The sequence below is a fragment of the Lepisma saccharinum genome, chromosome 9 (genome assembly GCF_977018435.1).
Source record: "Lepisma saccharinum chromosome 9, izLepSacc3.1, whole genome shotgun sequence".
Lineage (NCBI taxonomy): Eukaryota > Metazoa > Arthropoda > Insecta > Zygentoma > Lepismatidae > Lepisma > Lepisma saccharinum.
The window spans coordinates 80,032,111-80,056,053 of NC_139237.1; the positions used below are offsets into that span (position 1 = coordinate 80,032,111).

Sequence of the window (23,943 nt, forward strand, 5' to 3'; positions counted from 1 at the left end):
AACAGTTTGTCACCTTTCCTACGCAATACTTTCTCGATGAGGTACGTGTCGGGGTGTTTCGTTTTAGAGAGTTCCTCTTCGTAAAATCTTCCTTTCAAAATCTCGCCGCTACTATCTTTTATTATAAACGTGTGTCGGTTTCCGGGTAAAACTCGAACCACCGTAAAGAGTTCCGTGCTCCAATTTTTTGTGAATCCCTTCTCGAAGGTGCGTTTCAATTTGCTGATCCTCACCCGGTCTCCAATTTTGTATTTAGCTTTTTTTGTCGTGGGTGTGTACTTTGGACAGTAAACGGTAGAAATTAAACGCTGCTCGTCAGACTTGGTAACGTCAGCTGGCTTCATGCCTATCGTTCTGTGTACCGTATCATTATAGGTGTCGACGAGTTCCGGCAGGATGTCGACCCATTTGTAATTTCCCCGAAGCGTGAATCGTTTCCACATGTGTGTTTTCAAGGTTCGATTGAATCTTTCCACGATGCTGGCTTTGATGTGACTGAAGGTCGAATAATGTCGAATGCCATGTTTTTGAATAAACTTTTGGAAAACGGCGTTGTAAAATTCTTTACCGTTGTCCGTGTGCAGAAACCGAGGTCGTCTGCCGCCGCTTTCGCGAAAAATTAATTTGAATGCTTCCGTGACGCACGATCCCGTTTTCGCCTTCAAAGGTAGAGCCCATGCGAATTTCGAAAATGTGTCTATGACGGTGAGGAGGTACTTGTTGCCCTTGTTCCATTTATGTACGTTTTTCAAATTGCCGCTACTCATCTCCACGAGATCGCTTTGCCAGAGGTCGTCGATGCCCTTGGTTACCACAGCCAAACGTTCGTAGTTGCGGCGTGCAGGTTTATGCAATTCTTCGACGATGGCTTGCCTAGACATTTTTTGTTTAGAGATTACGTTTGAAGAGAAGCACCAGCGTGATGGGATTCAAAGAGGGTGGCACCTCGCTCGTGTTTTGAATGATCAGCTTATCGCCGGCACTCACGTCGAAAACGGTGAGATCTTCGTCTTCGTGTATTTCATATATGTTGCGCGTTTCGTTCCAACGTGCCAGAGGAATGTTTCCTGCTTTCTGGACACCACGATTCGATATTAAGGTCATGGTGGGAACGCTAGCTTTTCTGCCGTGAGACCAGTACGAAAATTCGTTTATCTGAATTGTCCCATCGAGGAGAAACTTGTAGTACGGATGATAAGGATGCAACATGTACAGTTTGTTACCTTCGACGAACGTGGAGATTCTCTGTTGATTGGGAACGCTGTTGATTTCGATGGCTTGCAAGGTGAACAATTTGGCGAATTTAGTGTCGAAGGTGACGAGATTACTGTGAACTTGTCCGAGTTTATTTTCGATGGGCAGCAAATGCTCGATTATGGTATCCGTTACGGTAGAAAACGACGGTTTGATTTTCACTTCCACGTTCAACTGCTTGTAGTTTTCGTTGAGTTCTTGCAACTTGGCACCGAAAGAGGCCAGCGTCGATTCCTGCGTGGATTCCAGCACTCCAACTTGATCTCTGATGTTGACGACAATGTTCTGAAGGTTCTCGACTTGATTCAATTTCGAGCTCTTCTCGGTAAGATCGTTCACGATGCTTCGCATCTTTGTAAACTGCGTGTGAAGGTCGGCGACGCTCTGCGAAGTGGGCAGCGTCGACACCAGCGAACTAATTTCGTCTCGAATCTGTTCCACGTTCGCCGTTTCCGTTTCTAGTCGTTTCAGCATTCGAGATATGTTTCTTTTCAAAGCGTGCAATTCTTTGGAGGTGGGGAGATTGGCCACCCTACTCTCGAGATCGCTCAATGAACTTTTGATGTCCCTCGAATCGGATAGTGCCGTCACCGCCGTTTTCAATTTTTCCAAATCTTCGCTCGAAGGCACGCTCGTCCGTAACGATTCCAAGTCACCCTGTATGTTGTCGAGTACGTGATGAAAATGAGCGAGATTCGTTTCGACGTTCAAATTTTCTAAATATTCGATCTTCTGCTGAACCGTGCTCAACGTGTCTTGAATGCTCGTCAACGCTCTCGCTTCAGCGTGAATATTTTTAATTTCTTCGTTGATCAATTCCAGAGACGCCTGAAGCGTAGCGATGGTGGTTTGAATGTGTTCGAAATCTCGATACGCCTCCAATTGAATTTTTATGTTCGCGACGCTTTTACCGGTGACCTGCAGTTCGTCTGACGATGGTAGGTTCGTCATGGTATCTTCCAAAGTCTGCAACTTGGATTTAATTTCTTCCAACGTGCTGGTGAATTCTTCTTGTAATTTGGAGACGACGACGTGCAAGCGTTCTACATCAATATCTTTCACGACGGTTTGAAGTTCAGAGAAATTCTTTTCTATTGCGGAAGTTCGTTCTTCGATTTCGAGTTTCAATTTTTCCAAATCATCATTTTTCAATTGAAATTGCTGTAATTTGGCCAAATCATTTTGAAGCGAATCCACGCTCAACTGTATATTTTGAACGTTGTCGTAAGAAGGTACGTCGACATAATTTTTTATCAGCGTCTTCAGTTCGGAATCGATTTTCAGAATGGGGTCGAGACATTGCGTTTGGAGCGTAGCGATTTCCGACTCTAAACTTTTGTTTAAGGTCTCCTGCAAAGCAATCAAATCGCTCCTCAACTTCTTAACTCGAATGTCCAACATGAGAATCTCTTCTGCATGGTCTACACGCTTGGTGTTGCCGAAAATGTCGTTAGGCATTTTTGGTTAACGGTTATTTATAATAGGATAGACGATTCGTAATTCTACGAAGAGAGGAATAAGTTTGTCATAATCTCCGAGGAGTTCCATGTAAAAATAATCTCCTGCAGAAACATCGTACGTAATGTTAGAAAGCATCTTGTCGTGCTTGATTCGAAAAATATTCTTGCCGGTAGAAATTTTGATTTCGCCTGCGTTTTCCGGATTCACGGTGATTTGAAGTTTCCCGTCGATCGGAATTTCGTAGAAATGTAAATTGTTATTAAAAACATAAAACATCTTGCCCACATCGTCATTCAGTTTCGTCCAAATGCTGTTGAGGTGAACGATCAGTAAACCATTAAGTTTAGATAACACGGAAGGTAAGAGGTTATTGAAATTTGGCGGTGCAGTCTCCATGTTGATCTGTTTGCGGAAGCCAAAAAGATTCATTGTCCTTGTTAGTTATTTAAGAATACGGTCAAAGTTTTTTTTTATAATAACAGGCAAAGTTTTTTTTTCCACATGTATGTAATGCGTCACAATACAAGCGCGCGCGCGCGCGCGTGTGTGTGTGTGTGTGTATGTATGGCACATCGTTCCCGAGAGAGGTTTACAAAGGTCACGATATACAAACATTGCCGGAGTTGGAAAATTACGATATGGCGCATTCGCTCACCACTGTTGTTAGCCGTAGGTCTCTCTCTCTCTCTAGCCCCTTGCCAAGTAAAAAAAGAGTGTAGGTAGGAGTTGGTAACACTGCGAGAAAATAAAACTCATGCCTTACAAGAGAAAACCATTAAGGCAATCTTCACTTGATGACGTTGAACCCGTGCAGTGTTGCCATCCACCCATCTCTCTCTTTTACGGCAGTGCCGGCTCTCCTTGCCCAGTGTGTGTAGGTTGGCAAAAATTGCTTTATGCACTGTAAGGCAAGCCTCAAGCAAAGTTGCCAGCTCCTTGCTTTAGGTTAGGTTAGACCAAAAAAAAAAGCTGTAGGTAGGCTGTCGGTTGTTTAACTCTTCCCTCTCTCTCTCTCCTCTCTCTTTTTTTTTGTAAAAAGCTATGGCAAAAGCACCAGTAGGTTGGCAACCTTGCTTTATGCGCTGTAAGGCAAGCCTCAAGCAAGGTTGCCAGCTCCTTGCTTTAGGTTAGGTTAGACCAAGAAAAAAAAACCTTGGTGATTTTTTTCGAGTAAGATGTTGGCAACACTGCGAGAAAATGAGGCTTATGCCTTACAATAGCAAACCATTAAGGAGCCTCAAGCAAGGTTGCCAGCTCCTTGCTTTAGGTTAGGTTAGACCAAAAAAACATTGGTGATTTTTTTTCGAGTGAGGAGTTGGCAACACTGCGAGAAAATGGGGCTCATGCCTTACAAGAGAAATCCATTAAGGCGAGCCCCACCGAGCCCCATTTTCGGGCTTGGAACCCGTGCACTTCACCTACTAACCTCTACTCGAGGTGCTGCTCGAGAAGGGTCAAAGAACTCCAAATATACGGGCGAAGATAGCAGAACAAGAGGCTACGACTTGATGACAATTTAGCAACGCTTGGACAGAGAGGGTACCGTAACAGACCTTTTGAATAGCAAATAAATAGACGCGCAGAGAAGGGAAACCACCAGTTTTACTCAGATTTTCTTCGGCGTGTTATCCTACACAATCTTCCGCGAACCACCCGCTTAAAGTATCCGCTTTGTGTGTCGCACCGTTCCGTGTTGTGTTATTTCGCACGTGTCTGTGTACTATCAATATGGAGTAGAGACAGAGAAAGGCCCTGCTGGGGGGCGTCCGACCCAGTTGCCAATCCGTGAAGATGCGGAGATCCTATCTTATCGCCCGGAAGCCATCTATTGACCACGCCGCAAACATCCACGACTTCACCACGAGGACTTCAGTCAGAGCCGACAAAGGTAAGCCGGAATGGACGTGAAAATGGATAAGCTTCGTTCGCCCCGTCGTGACATCCAATGAACTCACTTAATTACATTAAAAATCTCGAACAGACATTGCTTATTACGGTGATTAAATTGCATCAACTATCATTTTAACATGTAAAACCGTACAGCGTTCAATTATCCATTCATCCAAAGTATTTAACATTCAGATTGTACGACGCTATAAATTGTCAATATAATTATATATCAGTGATCCTTGTTAACCTCAAAATTAACAATATATAGATTAACATTCATTCAACAACAACAACTTAAAAGGAGTAGTGTTTTGTCGTACAGGTAAAGCTCCGACCGGAACATGTTTTTCCGTAAATGCAAAAGTAAAATGTCAAATTAAGAACAGTTTAAATTAATGTAGCTAACTTTAAACATGCCGCCGAACTATTATTGTATTAATTACTCATGTCTATTGGATTGCCGAGAAATGAATGCGAGTGTGACTGTGAGAATGAAAGGGGCAATGATGTAATGTTTATGCATGTGCTCTTTATAGAAATTACAGTGTATATATATCGAACTAACCCTGTGGTGTGATTTGTTCTACCCTATGTAATCTCTTGGGCTCCAACTGATGGCACTTACCCTGGGACAAAAGGTAAATAGGTTCTTAATGATTGCCTTTTGTTTATTTGTTTAATTGTTTTGGTGGGTTTGACATTACCATTGTAATGTAGAACCAGAATGACGTCAGGCACGTTAAATAAGTATTCGACGTCGAGCGAGCACAGTTAAACCATGAGTTTTTTATTAACAGTAGCAAGGATGAAAATTAACTTTGTATATGAATACTCTATCTTATCTTTCACAATATAGTCTTTGTACAGCCAACATCAGCAAGCGACTTCACAACTGAATAAATGAGATACAGACACATTCGGTACTTCCCGTGTGAGTACTCTTAAGGCTATAACATGTAACCACTTAACGCGGTGTCTTTAGCTAAATTATCATTAGACTCAATACTTTCCTTGGTAACTGAGAAGCGATTTTGAAAAAAAAATAAGTAAAAATTGGACGGTTTTCAAAATAATAAAATCGACATTTTTAAACCGTCAAACTAAAGATCCATATCATAAAGAATGATATTAGCTGAGGAGATAATAATCACCCCTTCAATAAGCGAATTATTACATGTAACCAATGTCACATGACCTTGACTTACAACCCACTAATACATCATTTATTATTCTTGCAAGTGAAGTTCTTTATACTTAACGTACTAATATGTTAGATTGGTTTCAATAACCCTTATGATATGTTCGTTTAAGACTAGTCAGCTGTATTTGCCCAAAATGGCTTCGCCACGTTCATTGATCCGAGCCACGTTTTACGAGAACACGTAATCGCGAGTTATGGCCATAAATGTTATCACACGCATGCTAGCATATTAAGATTTATAATCAGTGGCGTAGGGTGATTCTATGAAAGGTGTAAGGCTTCCTTAGATAAACCTGACCTGAATATTGGATAAAGAAAACCCAAAGACATTTTAACTAAATAGAATCTATTTGAATCTAAGCCATGTATAGGCCTAGGCATACCCAATTTCAAACACAAAATGCACACACTCTATGTTAACAATAATAGCATATGTATGTATTACTTAATGAAAATTCTCATTTATACTGTAACTCGATCCGACGATCCTTTAGTCGTAGAATCGGGAGTTTCTGGTCAATTTCTTTAGCAGCTCCTTTTCAATGGATATCAGTCCCAAGTCAGATTTTCTTGCCTGAGTCTGTGTGCTGTGTTGAAATGTATGAATCCTCTACAGTGCAGAAAACGACTTTTCCACCGACGAGCTTGAGGCAGGAACAGTGAGGAACAATTCTGTTAGTTTGTACACTTGTTCAACAGCTTCATTCAAATGGGAAGTATGCAAGTACTCATGAAGTTCAAACACACTCTTTACTCGATATTCGGCTTCAGAATAAATTACAATTTACAATTCGATACACGAATCGTAACACCATCTGCTGTCTTTAGTTGACATATTGTGCCATTGCAAACAATTGGCAATCCCTCAATGAACGTGATGTTAACCGATTCCTTTCGGCTTGTTCCAAACATGTCCATTGCCCCATCCATATAATCCAACGAGCAGCGAGTCCTTTTTGAACAGCTCCACCAACCTGCTCACGCAAGCGATTCCATAGTTCAGTTCAGCAATGTTGAATTCGTTACCTCGTGCACGTTTACATGCACATCAAGATATACGTAAATTCATATTTATAGTATCAATCATGTTATTTGTACACAATGGTTGATGACACAACAATAATATTCACAGACAACTTAATAGAAAAACAAGAACTGTGCTGATTTGAGTCACCCGGTGAGCGGAAGACTCGAACTGTCTGTGAACGGTTCTTTAAACCATTCGGTCAGCTGTACGGTGCCCTGCTACCACCAAATGCGCAATCCCGGAACTGGATAGCACATAATGCTGACTGATAAATGCAAATTGGTAGTTTTGCCTCAATATCAATTATGAACACACATTTGATCGTTAAGCCAATTAAATGCACTTGAAAATAGCATTTATGACATGGATTGGAATAATACAATTAATAAAAGAATAGCTTACAGTGTTCTTACCAAGAATCTCGAGTCAACCTTACAATCACTTTGCTGAAATTCCTTCTTCTTTACCACATGAAACTGCAACGTCCCCTCATCTCCTGTTTCGTGTTTATGCACAGGATATGTTGGACTTTTTATGTCATTTCTCTTAGTGTAACCCTGCTCCACATCCCAACCGGAAGCTCTTGGCCACAATTTGCTCTGCTCTTCCGTAGGGTATTTGTATCTGAAAATATGCATAAAAGGGGGAAACAGTAAAAAAAAAATTAACCCTGGCTTACTTGAGGTGCCTGTGTGGAAATTGCCAGTACCACCTCTGTTTTTTTTTAATTTCTCAACTGTGAACATTTTTGTAAAGAATTGAAAATGAATTACATTGTTCCATAGGGTGTCCCCAATGTATATGTATTACTTTTGTTCATAAAATCACAAACGTAACGTATATAGGAGGCAGCCCCCCCCCCCACAATCCTTCCGTGTGATGTGTGTTCCGACATGACACTCATGTCTGTATCAATGTACAGTCACGGACACTTCTGGCTTGTAATGATCCAATTGAAAGTCAATGGAGATGTTACAAGCCTAAAGTGTCCGTGACTGTACAATTCGTTGGATATGATGGTAATTTTAGTAATTATTATAAATACTATATAACGGCACATACATAAACAAAAAAGTATTGATGCAACATTAACATGTTTTTCTTTTAGATTTAGTGAATGATAAAATATGTTGATTGCTTGATTGATTGTTTAGGTTTATTTTACTTCGCTTTTCCACCACTTTTGGCTAATCACGAAGATGAGAATGATTGATGATATGATGAAATTGATGAAGGGGATGTAGGAAATTCTTACCTTAATTTATTGTAGTTATGAATATTATGTTATCACTACAAATTAGTTAATAGAGCAAGATGAGATAAAGAAAAAGCATGACTCACGATTTGTTTGTATAGCTATCCAATGGTGACAGCATGTTGAAGGAGCAGCACATCCCGTTCATAAGATTCGGATGAAATTCTCCTGTGCAGTTATCCTTCCCAATTGTACATTTATTTATAATGTCATTGCATCCAACCAATACCTAAAATAGGAACAAGGATTGCTATAGTGACATTTATTGTAACTTACTGAGAAGTTTAGTGAACATTGATCAACTGAGGATCGAACCTGGGTCTTTGTACCCAGTATTTAATTTTCTTTGTACTGAAGCACGGTTACAAAAGTTCCAACCAGAATTGTTAAATGTCAGTTGTGTGTGTGTGTGTGTGGATAGGCCTGCCCGATAGCGTAGTGGTCGCTTCGTCGCCTTGTAATCATGGGGTCCTGGGTTTTGATACCCAGTTGAGGCACATAGTGGTTCGGATTCCACTTTACAACTTTGCAAGTGTATAAAAATGTATACGAAAATGTTACAGAACTGGTTGTGGTATAATTTTCTAAGGAAATACACCAAGTTTCACTAACGTTGTGGGATAGTACCGAATTCCACTACCGCAAGCGCCAGCGGCAGTTCCATTAAAAACGGCTGCTTTCACAGGTCAAGAACGAGCTCGCTGTGTATTTTGACCGCATCCACTTCCAACAAGATGGCGCACCACCTCAGTACCTCACCGTAGTCCGGGATATCCTCAATAACCGATTTCCAGGTCAATAGATAGGTCGAGGTGGGCCAATTTCATGGTCACCTCGTTCACCAGATCTGACCCTTCGATTTTAATTTTTGGGGTTTCATTCATGTATTTTAGTTCACCAAATTCCATATTTATAATCCGAATAGTTGCAGAGATATCCAGAAGTAAAAGAAAAAGTCATACCGAAAATAAAGGTCTTGAGAAAAATTGAAATCTAAATTACAATATATCAAAGCAAGCGGTGTGATCATATTCTGTGGTTTGATACACGTACTAAAGTAAAATATTTCATTCTGTGATTATCATTTTTTTCGTAATTTGTATAAATCCATTTACCTATCCGTATTCTCCACCTTGCCCCTGCTGTGTGGTTTTAACGCACACAGCTGGGAAATGGAAAGTATATTTGTGTAAAAGTTTGGATATTTGTAAATGTTCTTGCCAAGGTTACCTTTTGTCCAGTAGCCTTGCCCCGATGGTTGAGGTCGGGTCGTTTGTCGGAAGTATAAATACCGGGTTCCGACTTGTTACGCAGCCTCTCATATATATTCTCATATCCTCAGACACAGATTCTCAGGCTCTCAGATCTCAGAAAGTGGCCGTCCTTCAATGGATTGAGGCAATTTTTATGGATGCATAGAGATACACAGAGAGTGAGCGATGTATGTTTAGGGACCTCTGCGTGATAAACAGCGGGACGGGTTAGCGCTATGCTAATTAGTGCGCTCGTAGAGTGAAGTCCTGGAAATCTTGATAAGTGCATTTCTCTGTGTGGTGAGGCAAAGGGCAACTTAGAGCATGTGTTATTGGATCTGTAAAGGAAAGCTCTATATACTGAGTAGGCGAGGTATGTGTAAATAATCTGTACATACAAGAGAACTCCGTGAGACGTTATTCCGCGTAACACCCCGTTTTATATTACCTCCTGAAGAAGATTCATATCATCCAATATTATATCTTCCGATATGGGAAACTTTCCAGTTTTAAGTGGACTAGTTTTCTTTTCGCAAGTTCCAATTCTTTCAAGAATCCTGAGTATTCTGCTCCTGCAACGGAATTAAAAACATATTGAAACTTTCGCTACAGCAAGATACAATTTAAATCAATTTAGCTTTTCATCACTTAAGGTTATCCATTTTTACCTTCAAAACATGTAATTTCACATAGGCTATGTAAAATGCAAAAATTACTTGTTCAAAACATTGTGTAGTTTACCATATTAATACAAAAGTATTATTAACTTCAATTATAATTTCAAGAATGGCTTGTCTTAAATTGTTAATTAATTTGTATTGAACACGTTATTGGTAACAATTATATTACACTCCTTTACCTTTTTTGTTATAGAAAATAACAATAATAATAATAATAAATACAAGCTAATGTGTAAAATCGTTAAGAATAATTTGTTACTATGATGGCCATGTACTGCGAAGCGCACATCTGTCCTGGATAGGTGTTGGACATACAGAATACAATTTTAGTAGTGGCTCTAAAATATGCAATAAATATATATACGATTCATATATGTTTGTATATGCAATATACAAAATGCATAACTGTCCGGGCCCTAGCTATCACTGTGCATTACGACGCCAGAGGGCCCGGGTTGGAATCCCTGCCTGGGCATGGGTGGTGTTTGTGAGCTTATTTATATACATTACACAACCAATTCATCCATCTCACAATAAACCAACAGCAAAAATTACATAAATTGTCTCTCAAATATGCAAGTTCCCTTTCCTCAAAACAATTGTTCATGCATTTAAAACAAAATCAATTAAGGCAAGTCTTATTTCTCTGTCTGGTTATTTACAATGCATTACAGAGAACAACGATATATTGCGAGCGAAGCGAGCAAGAACATATTTGGATCCAATTATTTTGCAGGCTGTAATCAATATTGATTTAATAGGGCGCAAGTAGTTTCATGGGACGCCAATGAATTCTCTTTTTTACAACTTTTGTGCCTCCCCGATGGTGTAGTGGTAACATCGTCGCCTTGTGATCAAGGGGTCGTAGATCCGATACCCGGTGGAGGCACATGGCACAGTGAGTAGTGTTATTTGACCTATTACTGGCGCGAGAAATGATGAACCCCCCTCAGGCAGATTTGGCTACACTTAAAACAAGCTCAACATGCCCATATGAGTTTTTTGCTCAAGTGTGGAACCCCGTCTAATCCAAGATTTTTGTAAAAATGCCCTCGGGAATTTCCTGTGAAATGATGAGCCCCCTCAGATTGATTTGTCCACACTTACAAAAGGCACTTCTGTCAGATTGTTGTCCATAAGCTTGTTAAAAATATGCTCCTCTTGATATTTTTTGCCCACACCTAAAACTACGCCAAGATGCTCATAAAACCCACACCCACCCACACCCACACCCACCCACATACACCCACACCCACCCACACCCACACATATTTACTTCCGGTCCACTTCCGGTCCACTTCCGGTTTGCCTACTTCCGGTCCACTTGTGGCCTATTTCTGGTTTATTTATATTGCATCATGTTTTGCAACAAATTATTACCCAATATTATGCAATAAATTATTAGACATGTGTTGTTTTCTGATTGGTTGGTTATGACATAATGTGATGATGTGTTATATTCTGATTAGCTTATTGTTTCAGATGCTTTCAATGCGGTCTGTGCTTAGGCTATATAAAGAGATTTTGCATTGCATATTAGCCAGTATTGTGAGAGTTGTTGAAGAGTAAGGGTGTGTTGTTGCAGTGCTGCTCATATTTTTTTAAACACAAAAATATTGTAAATTTATATAAATTGAATTACAAATCTATTTGATTTAATAGACAGAATTTTTGACAACCTGTCATAGGTTTATTAAGTATAGAGTTTTGATTTGAACCCCAAGAAATTTTATATAAATACCAAAGCCAAAAAATATTAACACACATACACACACACACACACACTAAATATACAAAACACACTGCTGAACCCAACTGATATTTTTTTATTAAGCATAGAATTTTGATTTGGACCCCAGGAAATCTTATATAATAAACAACAACAAAAATGCCAAATCAAAAATATTGTAATCAATGCAATAAGAATATAACCAGCCCCAATTGGGCCAGGCATCAAAGGAATTGTAATCCAGACAAGTGCAGAACTCCCACAAAAATATGCCCTAAATGCCATAGAAAATATAATCTGGAATATTTCACATATAAACATAAAGGTACTTGTTCTGCACAGTCATCAACATTGCCCCCACAACCATCTACATCTGGTCTGAAAAGAAAGCATGAAACACCTGTTAATGCTGAACCAGCAAAGCAGCCACGCTATGAACCCATCCATAGCAGTTTTAACGGCCAATTAAGGGATCACCGTTTTGTATCAGAGTCAAGATGTGACATTAAGAATTTTTTGAACAGTATAAATCCAGATGTGCAGGCAATTCTAAATGCACAAAATGGCTCTTATAAGCTGTCCCTCAAATTGTTTACACAATATAAGAAATCAAATGGCACCAAATTTACACAGCCCCACATAACAGAAACTGTACCGGTATATTCAAATGCAAATTCAGACAAAATAATAAGCAGTTTGATAGATCAATTGAATATTAAACACTCTGAATTTGCTGCAAAAGAATCAGGATGGAGCCTATGCGGATCTCCACACAAGTTATATATTAATATTTCTGAATTCAGCCCATTACAAGGATCTACATATTTGCGATTACCCGCCAATATTAAAAACAAACAAGCCGTGGTTAATATAAAAAATAATGATCAGAAATGCTTTCTGTGGTGTATTTTAGCTGCTTTGTATCCAGTTTCAAGGGATCCTGAGAGAATAAGTTATTATATACAGCATGAACATGATTTTGATGAAGCAATGGAGGGTTTAGAATATCCAATGTCTGTTCAGAATATTGATAAATTTGAAAAAAAGGCCAGGGATATTAATGGTAAACAATTATCTATTAATGTTTTTATTTGTTCTACTGGCCGTGGCAATTGCTTGATAGCACCTCTCAGAATCAGTACATTTGATGATAATTCTGCTGTTCCGATTGATCTGCTCTTAATTGAAGAGGATGATACACGCCATTATACTCTGATACACAGTCTTGAAGCTTTAGTCAGAACACAACTAGACAAATCTAAGACAATATTCAAGTTGTGCAGAAGATGTTTGTCTGTATTTGATGGTAGAAAAATGGTGAATGGTGTTTGTGAAAAAAATGCAGAAATTGCTAAAAACAAGTTAATTGAGCATCTGAAATACTGTGGCAACCATAAACCTGTTCATATGGTGATGCCTAATCCAAGTGAAAATGCCAAATTCAAAAAATTTGAAGCCTTGTTGGAACACCCAGCATATATAGTCTGTGATTTTGAATCAAACCTCAAACCCCTTGCATTCTGCAGCCCAGATCCTGAGGAATCTTCAAGTACATCATACCAGTTACATGAACCTTCTAGATTTTATTATGTGATTGTACAGGATGGTGTTGTTAGTAAAGAAGATTTATAGATGGGAGCAGATGCCATCAAAGAATTTGCAGATAGAATAGAAAATGAGTGCCATGACATAGCATCTAATGTCTTATTAAAATCAAAACCTATGTTGCCTTTAACAGAGAAACAGATTGAAGATTTCAACAATGCAGAAAAATGCCCGGTATGTGATTCTGAATTTTCAGATACAAATATCAAGGTGAAACACCATTCTCATACAGATGGTAAATTCTTAATGGCCCTGTGTAATAGCTGTAATATTAAGATCCAGAGACCAAAATTTGTCCCTATATTTTGCCATGGTGCATCCAATTATGATTTTCATAATTTGATCAGGTACGAGGGGTTTGACAAGCAGAATTTAAATATTTTAGCTGAAAATAATGAGAAATATATTGCCATTAGCAAAATAATTAAAGTTAATGGTGTTCCTATTCACTTAAGATTTCTTGATTCATACAGAATTCTGTCTGCTAGCCTGGCTACACTGGCCACTCAATTATCTGATGATCAATTCAAAATCACATGTGCTTTGTTTCCAAATCAGGACCTGAAATTAATTAGGCGAAAGGGTGTATATCCATATGATTATGTTACAGATTTTTCTAAATTTGATGAGTGTTCTCTGCCACCACAACAAGAGTTTTACAGCAAAATCAGAGGATCTGGAATCACTGATGATGATTATCACCATGCCCAGTTGATGTGGAACAATTTAATTTTATTTATACTTCAGGCATTTAGAAAATCTTCCATGCAAAATTATAAGCTGGATCCAATGTATTTTTACAGTGCTCCGGGCCTAGCATGGTCTGCAATGTTTTTAAACACTAAAATGCAATTGGATCTGATCCAGGATCAGGACATGTTTCTGTTTATGGAACAATGTATAAGAGGGGGCATGGTGCAATGTTCTCAGAGATATGCCAGAGCAAATAACAAGTATATTCCTGATTATGATCCAGCACTGCCATCAAATTATATACTGTATGTAGATGCCAACAGCCTCTATGGTTATGCTATGATGGATAAATTGCCATATGCAGGGCTTGAGTGGGTTGAAGATTTTAATATCGAAGATCTTCAGGATTTTGATGACAGTAACTATGGCCTGTTCTTAGAGGTTGATCTGACAATTCCTGATAATTTACACAACACATTTTCTGATCTCCCCCAATTCCCGAGGTTAAGTGTTCACCTGGCTCTAAACAGAAGAAATTGATGATGACTCTAGAGCCGAAACAGGATTATGTCATATATTACAAAAACCTCCAGTTCCTGATGAATCATGGTGTTCAAGTGACCAAAGTTGAAAAAGTTTTGAGGTTCAGGCACTCAAGATGGTTGAAGCCATATATTGATACAAACACAGAGCTCGAACATCTGCAATGAGCCAATTTGATAAAACCTTGTTTAAATTGATGGTCAATTCAGTGTATGGCAAAACAATTGAAAATGTCAGAAAACATATTGATGTTAAAATAATTACTGACCCCAGCCGGAGCAAAAAATTGATAGCAAAGCCCAACTTCAATTACAGAAGAATTTATGATGAGAATATGGCACTTTTCAACATGAAAAAAACAAAGATTAAGTTTGATAAGCCTATTTATGTAGGGGCTGTGATATTGGAATTGGCCAAATTACATATGTTAAAATTGTATTATGATGTGTTGAAGCCTTTTTATAAGGATCGTGTAAAACTGATGTACATGGACACAGATAGTTTTGTTCTTGATATTCAAACAGAAGATGTTTATAAAGATATAACACAGCCTGAATTGTTTAAATATTTTGATACCAGTGAACATACAGAGATTCAACACCACAACAAAAAGGTGCCTGGCAAGTTAAAAGATGAGACACTTGGTGATGTTATTGTGGCATTTGCTGGGTTAAGGGCCAAGATGTACAGTTTTGAAACATGTAGTGGCGCTGTTGCCAAAAAGGCCAAGGACATTGACAGAGTGACTGTAGACAAAGAGCTTGAATTTGAAGATTACAAAAATTGCCTCAAATCATGTAGCACAATCAGAACATCAGAATTCAGAGTGTGGATCACTTGTTGACTACAAATATTGTAAGAAAAGTGGCTCTGGATCCACATGATGATAAGAGATGCATTTTATCATGTGGCATACATACTCTACCATGGGGTCATTGTGATTTGAAAAGTGGCAAACAATGCCCAATTACAGAGCATGATTTGAAATAAATAAACATGCCTATGAACTTATTTGGGTTCAAAAAACAGGCTATTATGGACCTGCCAACACCACAACCCTCTTCTGATATAATATCTAAACTAAGTGCTTTGTTAATTATTCATCTGAACAGCATACTTACAGATGTTGATGATGAAACAGGTAAAATATTGTACATATTTAACAATAATTTAAATCATTACCAATTACCTGTAGGTGGTCAATTGCAATTTATTACAACCCCTGAGGGTAATGTCAAGATTTCAGTAGGGATAAATTTTTATAGAATTAAGCACTCAAACATGATTTCTGGCACTGTTTATACTGTTTCTGCTGGTGACTGCTTATATATTGAAGTCCCGGGATCATATGACAAGCTTATACCTTTTTTATAGAATTAAGAATCAGCTATTCAATAATAAATAACCACTAAAACAAAATGCCTAATGATATATTTGGCCATACAAGGCATGAAGATCACAGTGATGAGATTCTGATGCTTGATGTCAGAGTCAAGAAATTAAGAAGTGATTTACAAGCTTTACAAACCACACTCAATGCCAGTCTTCAACTAGAAATTACAAATTTACAAACACAATGCATGGACCCTCTTCATAAAATTGATTCAGAACTCAAATTATTGCTTCAGAAATATACTGATCTGGCAACATTGGATAATTTTCAAAGTTTAGAAGAAGCTGTAGCAGCTCTTCAAGCCAAATTTAAGACCCACGCCACCAACTCTGAGCAATTGAAACAGCAATTGGAAGAGCAGATAAATAATGTCCAGGCACAGCTCCAAACAATTGTCAAAAGCATAAAATCACAAGAAGATTTTGATCTAGTGATTTCCACTCTAAAAGAAAAGATTCAATCACTCCAAATACCTAATCTGGACCCCTTGAACAATGCCATAGCCGAGGTTAAAGAAAAAATTGAGACACTTGAAAATTTTATGAACAACTTGCCATCTTCTGATGCTTTGAGTGCAATAACTCGGAGTGTTGCCAACGTTAAGCTGCAACTTGAAACATATGAAGATTTTGGAAAAATTCAAAGTACCATAACCCATCTTGAGGGTACAATAGCAGCAGTGCAAAGTGATTTGACAAATGTACAAGAATCTCTAGAATCCCGCCTGCCTGGTATTGTAGACACACTTGTCAGTGTCCAGCAACAGATCACAAAGCTTGAAAACCTCAACACTGAATCTGAGCTATCTCATTTTCATCACTTGATCGATGATATCCAAACAAAACTTGAAATTTTACAACAATCAACACCCACTCAGGCAGATATAGCCCTGCTCCAAAATGCTATGCGTGGTGTGGTTGATGCATCTGAATTAAATAATGTGAAATTGGCACTTGAATCTTTGCAAAATACTGTATCAAATCTGCCTACATCACAGGAACTTAAAAATATTAAGAGAGCAGTGAATCGCATATTGAAATCAGAAGATATCAAGAATATCCAGACAGAGATCAAACAACTCACTCAAACAGTGGCCACTCTACCAAGTAATCAACATATTAATGAACTGCATGCCCTGTTTGAGGATATCAGAAGACAGGTCCATGATCTTACTGCTCAAAATTCAAAATTGGCAGTTATTGAAAATTTGCAACAAATTGTAGCTAATATCAAGCAACAGCTAGGGACCATGGAATCCAATCAAGCAAATGCTTTGTCTGTTTTTGCCACCCAGCTTCAAGAGATTGTGCAACAATACAAGAAACTTGTTGTGGACATAAAAATCAAGCCAGGCCATGATGATGTTGTTAGGACCATCAATGAGCACCTTGAATCTGTAACAAGCAGATTGCTTACAGCAGAAAAAGAAATAACCGGCATAATTGAGAATCCAAAACATACAGTAATTCTTGAATTGTACAGCATCCCCAACAAAGAATATGATTCACCATTTACACCAGATGGCAAAATATATATGCTGTCCCCTGCACAATTTTATTACCAGTTTTTTGTTGGGGGCACACTGAGACCAATCAAGATCAAATATTGGCTTCAACCACAGGCACACAACCCACCTTATCAATAACAAATGCTGATAACAAAGCAAAAAAAAAAAAAAAAAGAGTTAGAGGATTTTACAGATCCCAATACATTAGAAAAATCTTATGCTGAAGATGATGGCTCTCTGGAATTTCATATACAAATAGGAGACAAATTATATTTAGAAAATCCTGTAGTATCAGCTGCTGAACACCCCATAGTTGCAATATTCCTGTTTACATATTATGTCTAGACAAATTATTGTTGATGAATTACACAGACAAGCCAGACATAATTATAAGAGACTGCCAGTAGTTACAAAAGGCATAGATGATTTATGGCAGAGCGACTTGATTGAGATGGCAAGTGGACAGCTGAAAAACTTAGACAAAATCAACAAGGGCTACAAGTGTCTACTAACTGTAATAGACACATTTTCAAAATTTGCCTGGGCTGTGCCACTCAAATCCAAGACTGGAAAATGTGTTACAGAAGACATCAGGACAATCATCAATCAGAGTGGAAGATCACCGCGCTATTTGCAAACAGATAATGGCAAAGAATTTTATAATTCTGTGTTCCAACAATTTATTAAAAGCCAGTCAATACAACATTATTCGAGTTACAGTGATCTCAAGGCCTCAATTGTAGAGAGATTCAACAAAACCCTAAAAATTCTTATGTATAAACAATTTACACTTCAAGGTAATTATAAATGGCTTAATATTCTTCCAGAACTTCTACACAAATATAACAATTCGGTCCATTCCACAATCAACATGAAACCCTCTGAAGTAACTTCATCTGATGAGCAAAAATTGATCAGGACTGTTTATTATCCTAGATACCAGCCAACAACAAGAAAGGCCAAATACAAGGTGGGTGATCAAGTAAGAATCAGCAAATATAAGCACTTATTCAAAAGAGGCTTTACAAGAAACTGGAGCACTGAATTATTTACAGTGGTTCAAATTAAACCTGGAACCCTTAACACATATATAATAAAAGACCACCGAGGAGAAATTCTCAAAGGCCGGTTCTATGAAGAAGAACTCAACAAGACTAAACAGCCTGACACATATCTCATAGAAAAAATCATCCGCAGAAAAGGCAACAAGTTATTTGTCAAATGGCTAGGACTTCCAGAACACAGCTGGATCGATGCAGACAAAGTGATAATATGAGCACCTGGGATGTTATAAAAAGGCTGCCAGAACCTGAACAGCAGATTAAGAGAAATGGCAAGTTGCTGCCTGATAATATTAGATGTCTTATTGTTGGGCCATCAGCTTGTGGTAAAACTACACTAATGATTGATAATTTTTTATTGGCACCCAACTGGTTAGACTGGAAAAACAGGCACTTGTATGTTTTCTCTAAGATCTTGGAACAATTAAAATATCTGCAGCTGATGAAGCTATATGATGGATTGGATATAGCCACTTTTGAACCAGATGTTAAGCCACTTCATGAATGTCTTGATAACTCTGTTGTTGTGTTTGATGACATTATACTGGATAATCAAAACAAGGTTAGAAATTTTTTTACACAGGGGCGACACAAAAACATTGATTGTTTCTACCTGGCACAGACTTTTTCTAAAATACCCAAGCAGCTGATCCGAGACAACAGCAATTTTATATGTGTGTTTCATCAAGATCATACCAACCTCAAACACATACATGATGAATATGTAGGTGGGGACTTGAGCTACAATGATTTTTCCAAGTTTTGCAGTAGGTGCTGGAACCAGGACAGTTATGGGTTTGTCACAATTGATATGACAAGAAAACCCAATAGTGGCAAATACAGAAATAAAATCAACAATTTTCTAGACAATAAACATATATAAATAACCATGAAAAGGCCAATCATTGATGATCTTAAATTAAGAGATTATCTTGTAAAAAGATTTAAGGGATGGAAATCACAGAACCGAGGAATTTATGAACAACACAAACAAACAGAACAGCCTATTATTGATGCTATTAGTAAATTAGGTAAAAATATCAAAACTGTTACAGAGCAAAAACAAAATTTGATCACAGAGCTTGTACCTGTAGCTGCAAGGAACATATTAGATTATCCAATCACCCCACTTTCCAGTATTCATACACCTAGTCCTGTTGCTCCTCGAAGAATTGAAGCTACTCTGGATCCTATTGAATTGGGTCTTCTTGCTCAAAAATATTTAAGCACACCTAAAGACAACAAAGATGAGGTTTTTGGCTTATATGCTGACACAGAGCGTGATGGTAGTATCATACATAGAATTGGCAATTTCAGAGTAACATTTATGGGAGATGATATAATTGTATATTCAGAATCTCATCTTGGAGAAAAAGGTGGTTTTGTTAAATATCCCGGCACACCTGGGTTGTGGGAACTGATGACTAGGAAAAGGCCTGGCAGCTATACAGATCAAGATTATGAGCACTACAAATAAATATTAATAAAATCAGATGCTCTATACCAGAACAATGATCGCACACAAAAAAGAGTCAAGTCTAGCAGTGGAGCAAAATACAACAATTTAATCAAGCCCATATGGTCACAAATTAAGACAGGCAGTGGAATCAAACAATACAACACCCTGCCTAAAGAATTTGTGTGGGTTCATGATGTCAGGAAACTTGTAGATAGGTTATTGGTGATAGCTGGGGAGGAAAATGCTTGGAACCACAATTTTTACAATGAAAAGGTTGGAATTATGGACATGATAAGCACCAAATTGTTTAATTTTATAGTGAATGACACTAAGGGGATTGGATATCTTATAAAAATTATTAATACTCTACCACCTAAATTTTGGAATATTTCTGAGGGCCGGGGGTTGGTTAATGACATTATAAACAAGCTGCCATTTGAACTACACATTCCAGGCTATCAGTATTGTGGTCCCGGTAGAAAATTGGACCATAGATTAAACAGAGGTGATCCTGGTGTTAATCCCCTAGATGCTGCTTGTAGAGACCATGACATAGCATACAACACACATTCTGATCTTGACAAGAGACATGTTGCAGACAAGAAATTAGAAGAGGCTGCATTTGGTAGATTTGTAAGCAAAGATGCTTCTTTAAGTGAAAAAATAGCAGCATTGGGGACCACCATAGCTATGAACACCAAACAAAAACTGGGGTGGGGGCTGTGAATATGTATATAATAAACCTACAATGAAGGCCAAGGGTGTTATGTATCAAATACCTTATGCAGGTCTTAAATCTCTTAAAACTATTGATAGTCTTTTAACCAAAAAGCAGCGCAAGAAAAAAAGCTCTTGTCTTGCAAAGGGCCATGGTATGAAATTGTTGCTTAGTACCCCCCAATTAAAAAAAATTACAACAATCTAGAAAAAAATCACATGTGGGGGGTTTCATATTTACTATCCCGGCCATCTTAGCAGCACTTGGGGCTGTGGGGAGCTTGGCTGGGGGATCAGCTGCCATAGCAAAAACAGTAATAGATGCCAAGAAGAATAAAGCAGAATTAGATGAATTGAAGCGCGATAACCTGGCCATGGAGAAACAAGGCAAAGGTGTTAAGAGAGCCATGAATAAGTTTAAAAAAAACAAGAGCCGCATACAAACCAAGATATTGAAGCTTTAATCAAGCCACTGGGCATCAAACATTTTAGAGGTGTGTACATGTCTGATTCTTTACCAGAACAACCACTCAACAAAGAGTGTGGCATTGTTAATTTGGATAAGTACAAAAATCAGGGCACTCACTGGATTTGTTATCTTAAATATTTAAAAGATGAGGCATTTGTGTTTGATTCATTTGGAGGTGTTCCACCTGAAAATTTAGTAAAATATCTAAAATCAGTTAATCTTTATTACAATAATGCCCGTGTTCAAAACTTCAAAGATGTTAATTGTGGACATTTGTGTTTATCTGTTCTTAGATATATGTCTCAAATAAATAAACCATGAATTGAAAATTTTCAAAAGGCCTTGTGGTATTTAAAACATCATGGGGGTATTCCATCTCACCAGCCAAAATTCAATATTGAAACTCAAATTACATGATGATATAGTGTATCCCAAAACAATAGCTCTCAGAGCATTTTATGGCATGTACTTGATCCCTAATATTACACACCACAACAACAAAATTGCAGTAGGGGATCAAAAAATTGTCATCACTCCAGGGCAGTATAATCTGTCCACTCTAAATGCTCAATTACCCAGAGGTATAGTATTAACTCAAAATTCTGTCACTCACAGAGTAGAGATTGTATCTGCTACAGAAACAGTGGATCTGGGTACTATAGGAGAGCTGTTAGGCTTTGAGAACAACACAAAACTTGAACCAGTCATCAAACACACTGCTATTAATATACCTAAATTCTTAGCCATAGAGACTCTAAATATTCACTGTAATGTGGCCGAGGGTATGATCAGCAAATCAAATGGCATAGGCACTCACAAACAAACTGGCATCATTGCAACATTTAAACCTAATTCTGAATTTATGGAGCCAATCATCTACACTCCATCCCCAACATTATATTTTCCTGTGTGCCATAACAGAATAGATACAAAAAAATGGAAAATATTGAGAGTTATGAGCTACAATCATTCCCCCCAAACAGGAGGACATTTGCAAATTTAAATCAACCCAACACAGAGATTGAGGTTGATCTTGATGTAGGGGATGGCTTTATACACCCTCACAGAGCAGATCTATACATCAAATTTGATGTTGTAAAGCTCGATGGTGCAGATTATCCGGCAAATTCAAATATAAGATTGGTAGATAATTTTGTGCCGCATCTGTTCTCTGAAATTGAGATCAGAAAACATGGTGTTGTTATAAACAGAGTGGATTATCCCGGCATTACCTCCACAGCTTTGGCCACACTAAAATTATCCCAAAACCGAGGCATCATACTACAAAATAGGTGGATTTGAGGCTGGTGATAAAATTATATCTAAGAGCCACACAGTGCTGTTCCCAATGCGCCTGTTGCCAGGATTCTTCTCAGATTACAAAGATATTATGTGGAAGGGTGGTTTAAGAATCACATTTAGAAGAGCTGCCAATGATAATAATGCTTTGATGAGGTACAGCACATTAAACTCTACAGGGGAAGCTCTGCCCAATACCCTACCTGATAAAGGCAAATGCCTTATTCAGACTATGGAACTAAGAATCCCGGTTGTTGAATATGAAGCCAGTTATGCTCTTAAATACAAAGCAGATATAATAAAAAATCCACAGATTCCTTTACAATTTTATACATATCAATGTGTACAGAAGCCTGCCGCTGGTACTTATTATGAGTTTGATGCTACAAATTCATTCTCCAGTATACAATATGACATGCCGGATTTTGTGGTGGTTCTGTTTCAGACTGGAAGACACAATAATCAGGAAAAAAATTCAAGTAGATTTGATAACTGCAACATCAAGAACATATATCTTAAAAATGGCAGAAATGAGGTATTCCCTAGAGAAAATTATAATTTAGACATGTCCAAGGATGATTTCCTCAAATTATATGAAGCATTTACAGCATACAAAAGGGTCACTACTGGCAATACTGACATGTATTACACACCAGATGAATTCAAAGCACAGAGACCCATGTTTGACATCAACACTTCAAAAAGAAAACAAGTTGTGGTTAATGACAGGACAAACATTAAAATTATCTGTGAATTCCATGAGGCATTACCTGATGACACCATATGTAGTGTTATTCTCATAGGTGAAAAATCATATGTTTATGATGTAAGAAATGAGAGAGTCACAGAGCAATTCTAGAAGATTTTTGCATATTACATTGTCTTAGTACTAGATATATGAGTTGAGGCTGGTGTCCAATTGAACTTAAACCAGAAGTAAATATATGTGTGTGTGTGTGTGTGTGTGTGTGTGTGTGTGTGAGGGGTGTGTGTGTGTGTGTGAGTGGTGTGTGTGGGTGTGTATGTGGGTGGGTGTGGGTGAGGGGATCTTAGTTTTATGTGTGGGCAAAAAAAATATCAAGAGGGGCATATTTTTGACAGGATTATGGACAACAATCTGACAGAAGTGCCTTTTGTAAGTGTGGACAAATCAATCTGAGGGGGCTCATCATTTCACAGGAACTTACCGAGGCAAAAATCTTGGATTAGACGGAGTACCACACTTGAGCAAAAAGCTCATATGGGCATGTTGAGCTTGTTTTAAGTGTAGCCAAATCTGCCTGAGGGGGGTTCATCATTTCTCGCGCCAGTAATAGGTCAAATCATACTACTACAGTGGTTCTGATCCCACTTTAAACTGTAGGTCCAGTCCTGATTAGTCTTTCTTTGCGTAAAGTGGACTTAAAACCAAAAACCAATCAATCAGTCTTACAAGTAATTTTCATTT

At 38.1% G+C, this 23,943-nt stretch overlaps 1 protein-coding gene across 1 annotated transcript in view; it reads right to left on the reverse strand.

Moving 5' to 3' along the window:
* Window positions 1-23,943, reverse strand: part of LOC145992760 (pickpocket protein 28-like) — a 99,998-nt gene that overhangs the window by 37,079 nt on the left and 38,976 nt on the right. The window contains exons 4-6 of the mRNA XM_083129148.1: window positions 9,790-9,913; window positions 8,175-8,317; window positions 7,247-7,457 (exon numbers count right to left, since the gene is read on the reverse strand). Of these exons, the coding sequence (XP_082985274.1) occupies window positions 7,247-7,457; window positions 8,175-8,317; window positions 9,790-9,913 (478 nt within the window). The remainder of the gene's footprint in view (window positions 1-7,246; window positions 7,458-8,174; window positions 8,318-9,789; window positions 9,914-23,943) is intronic.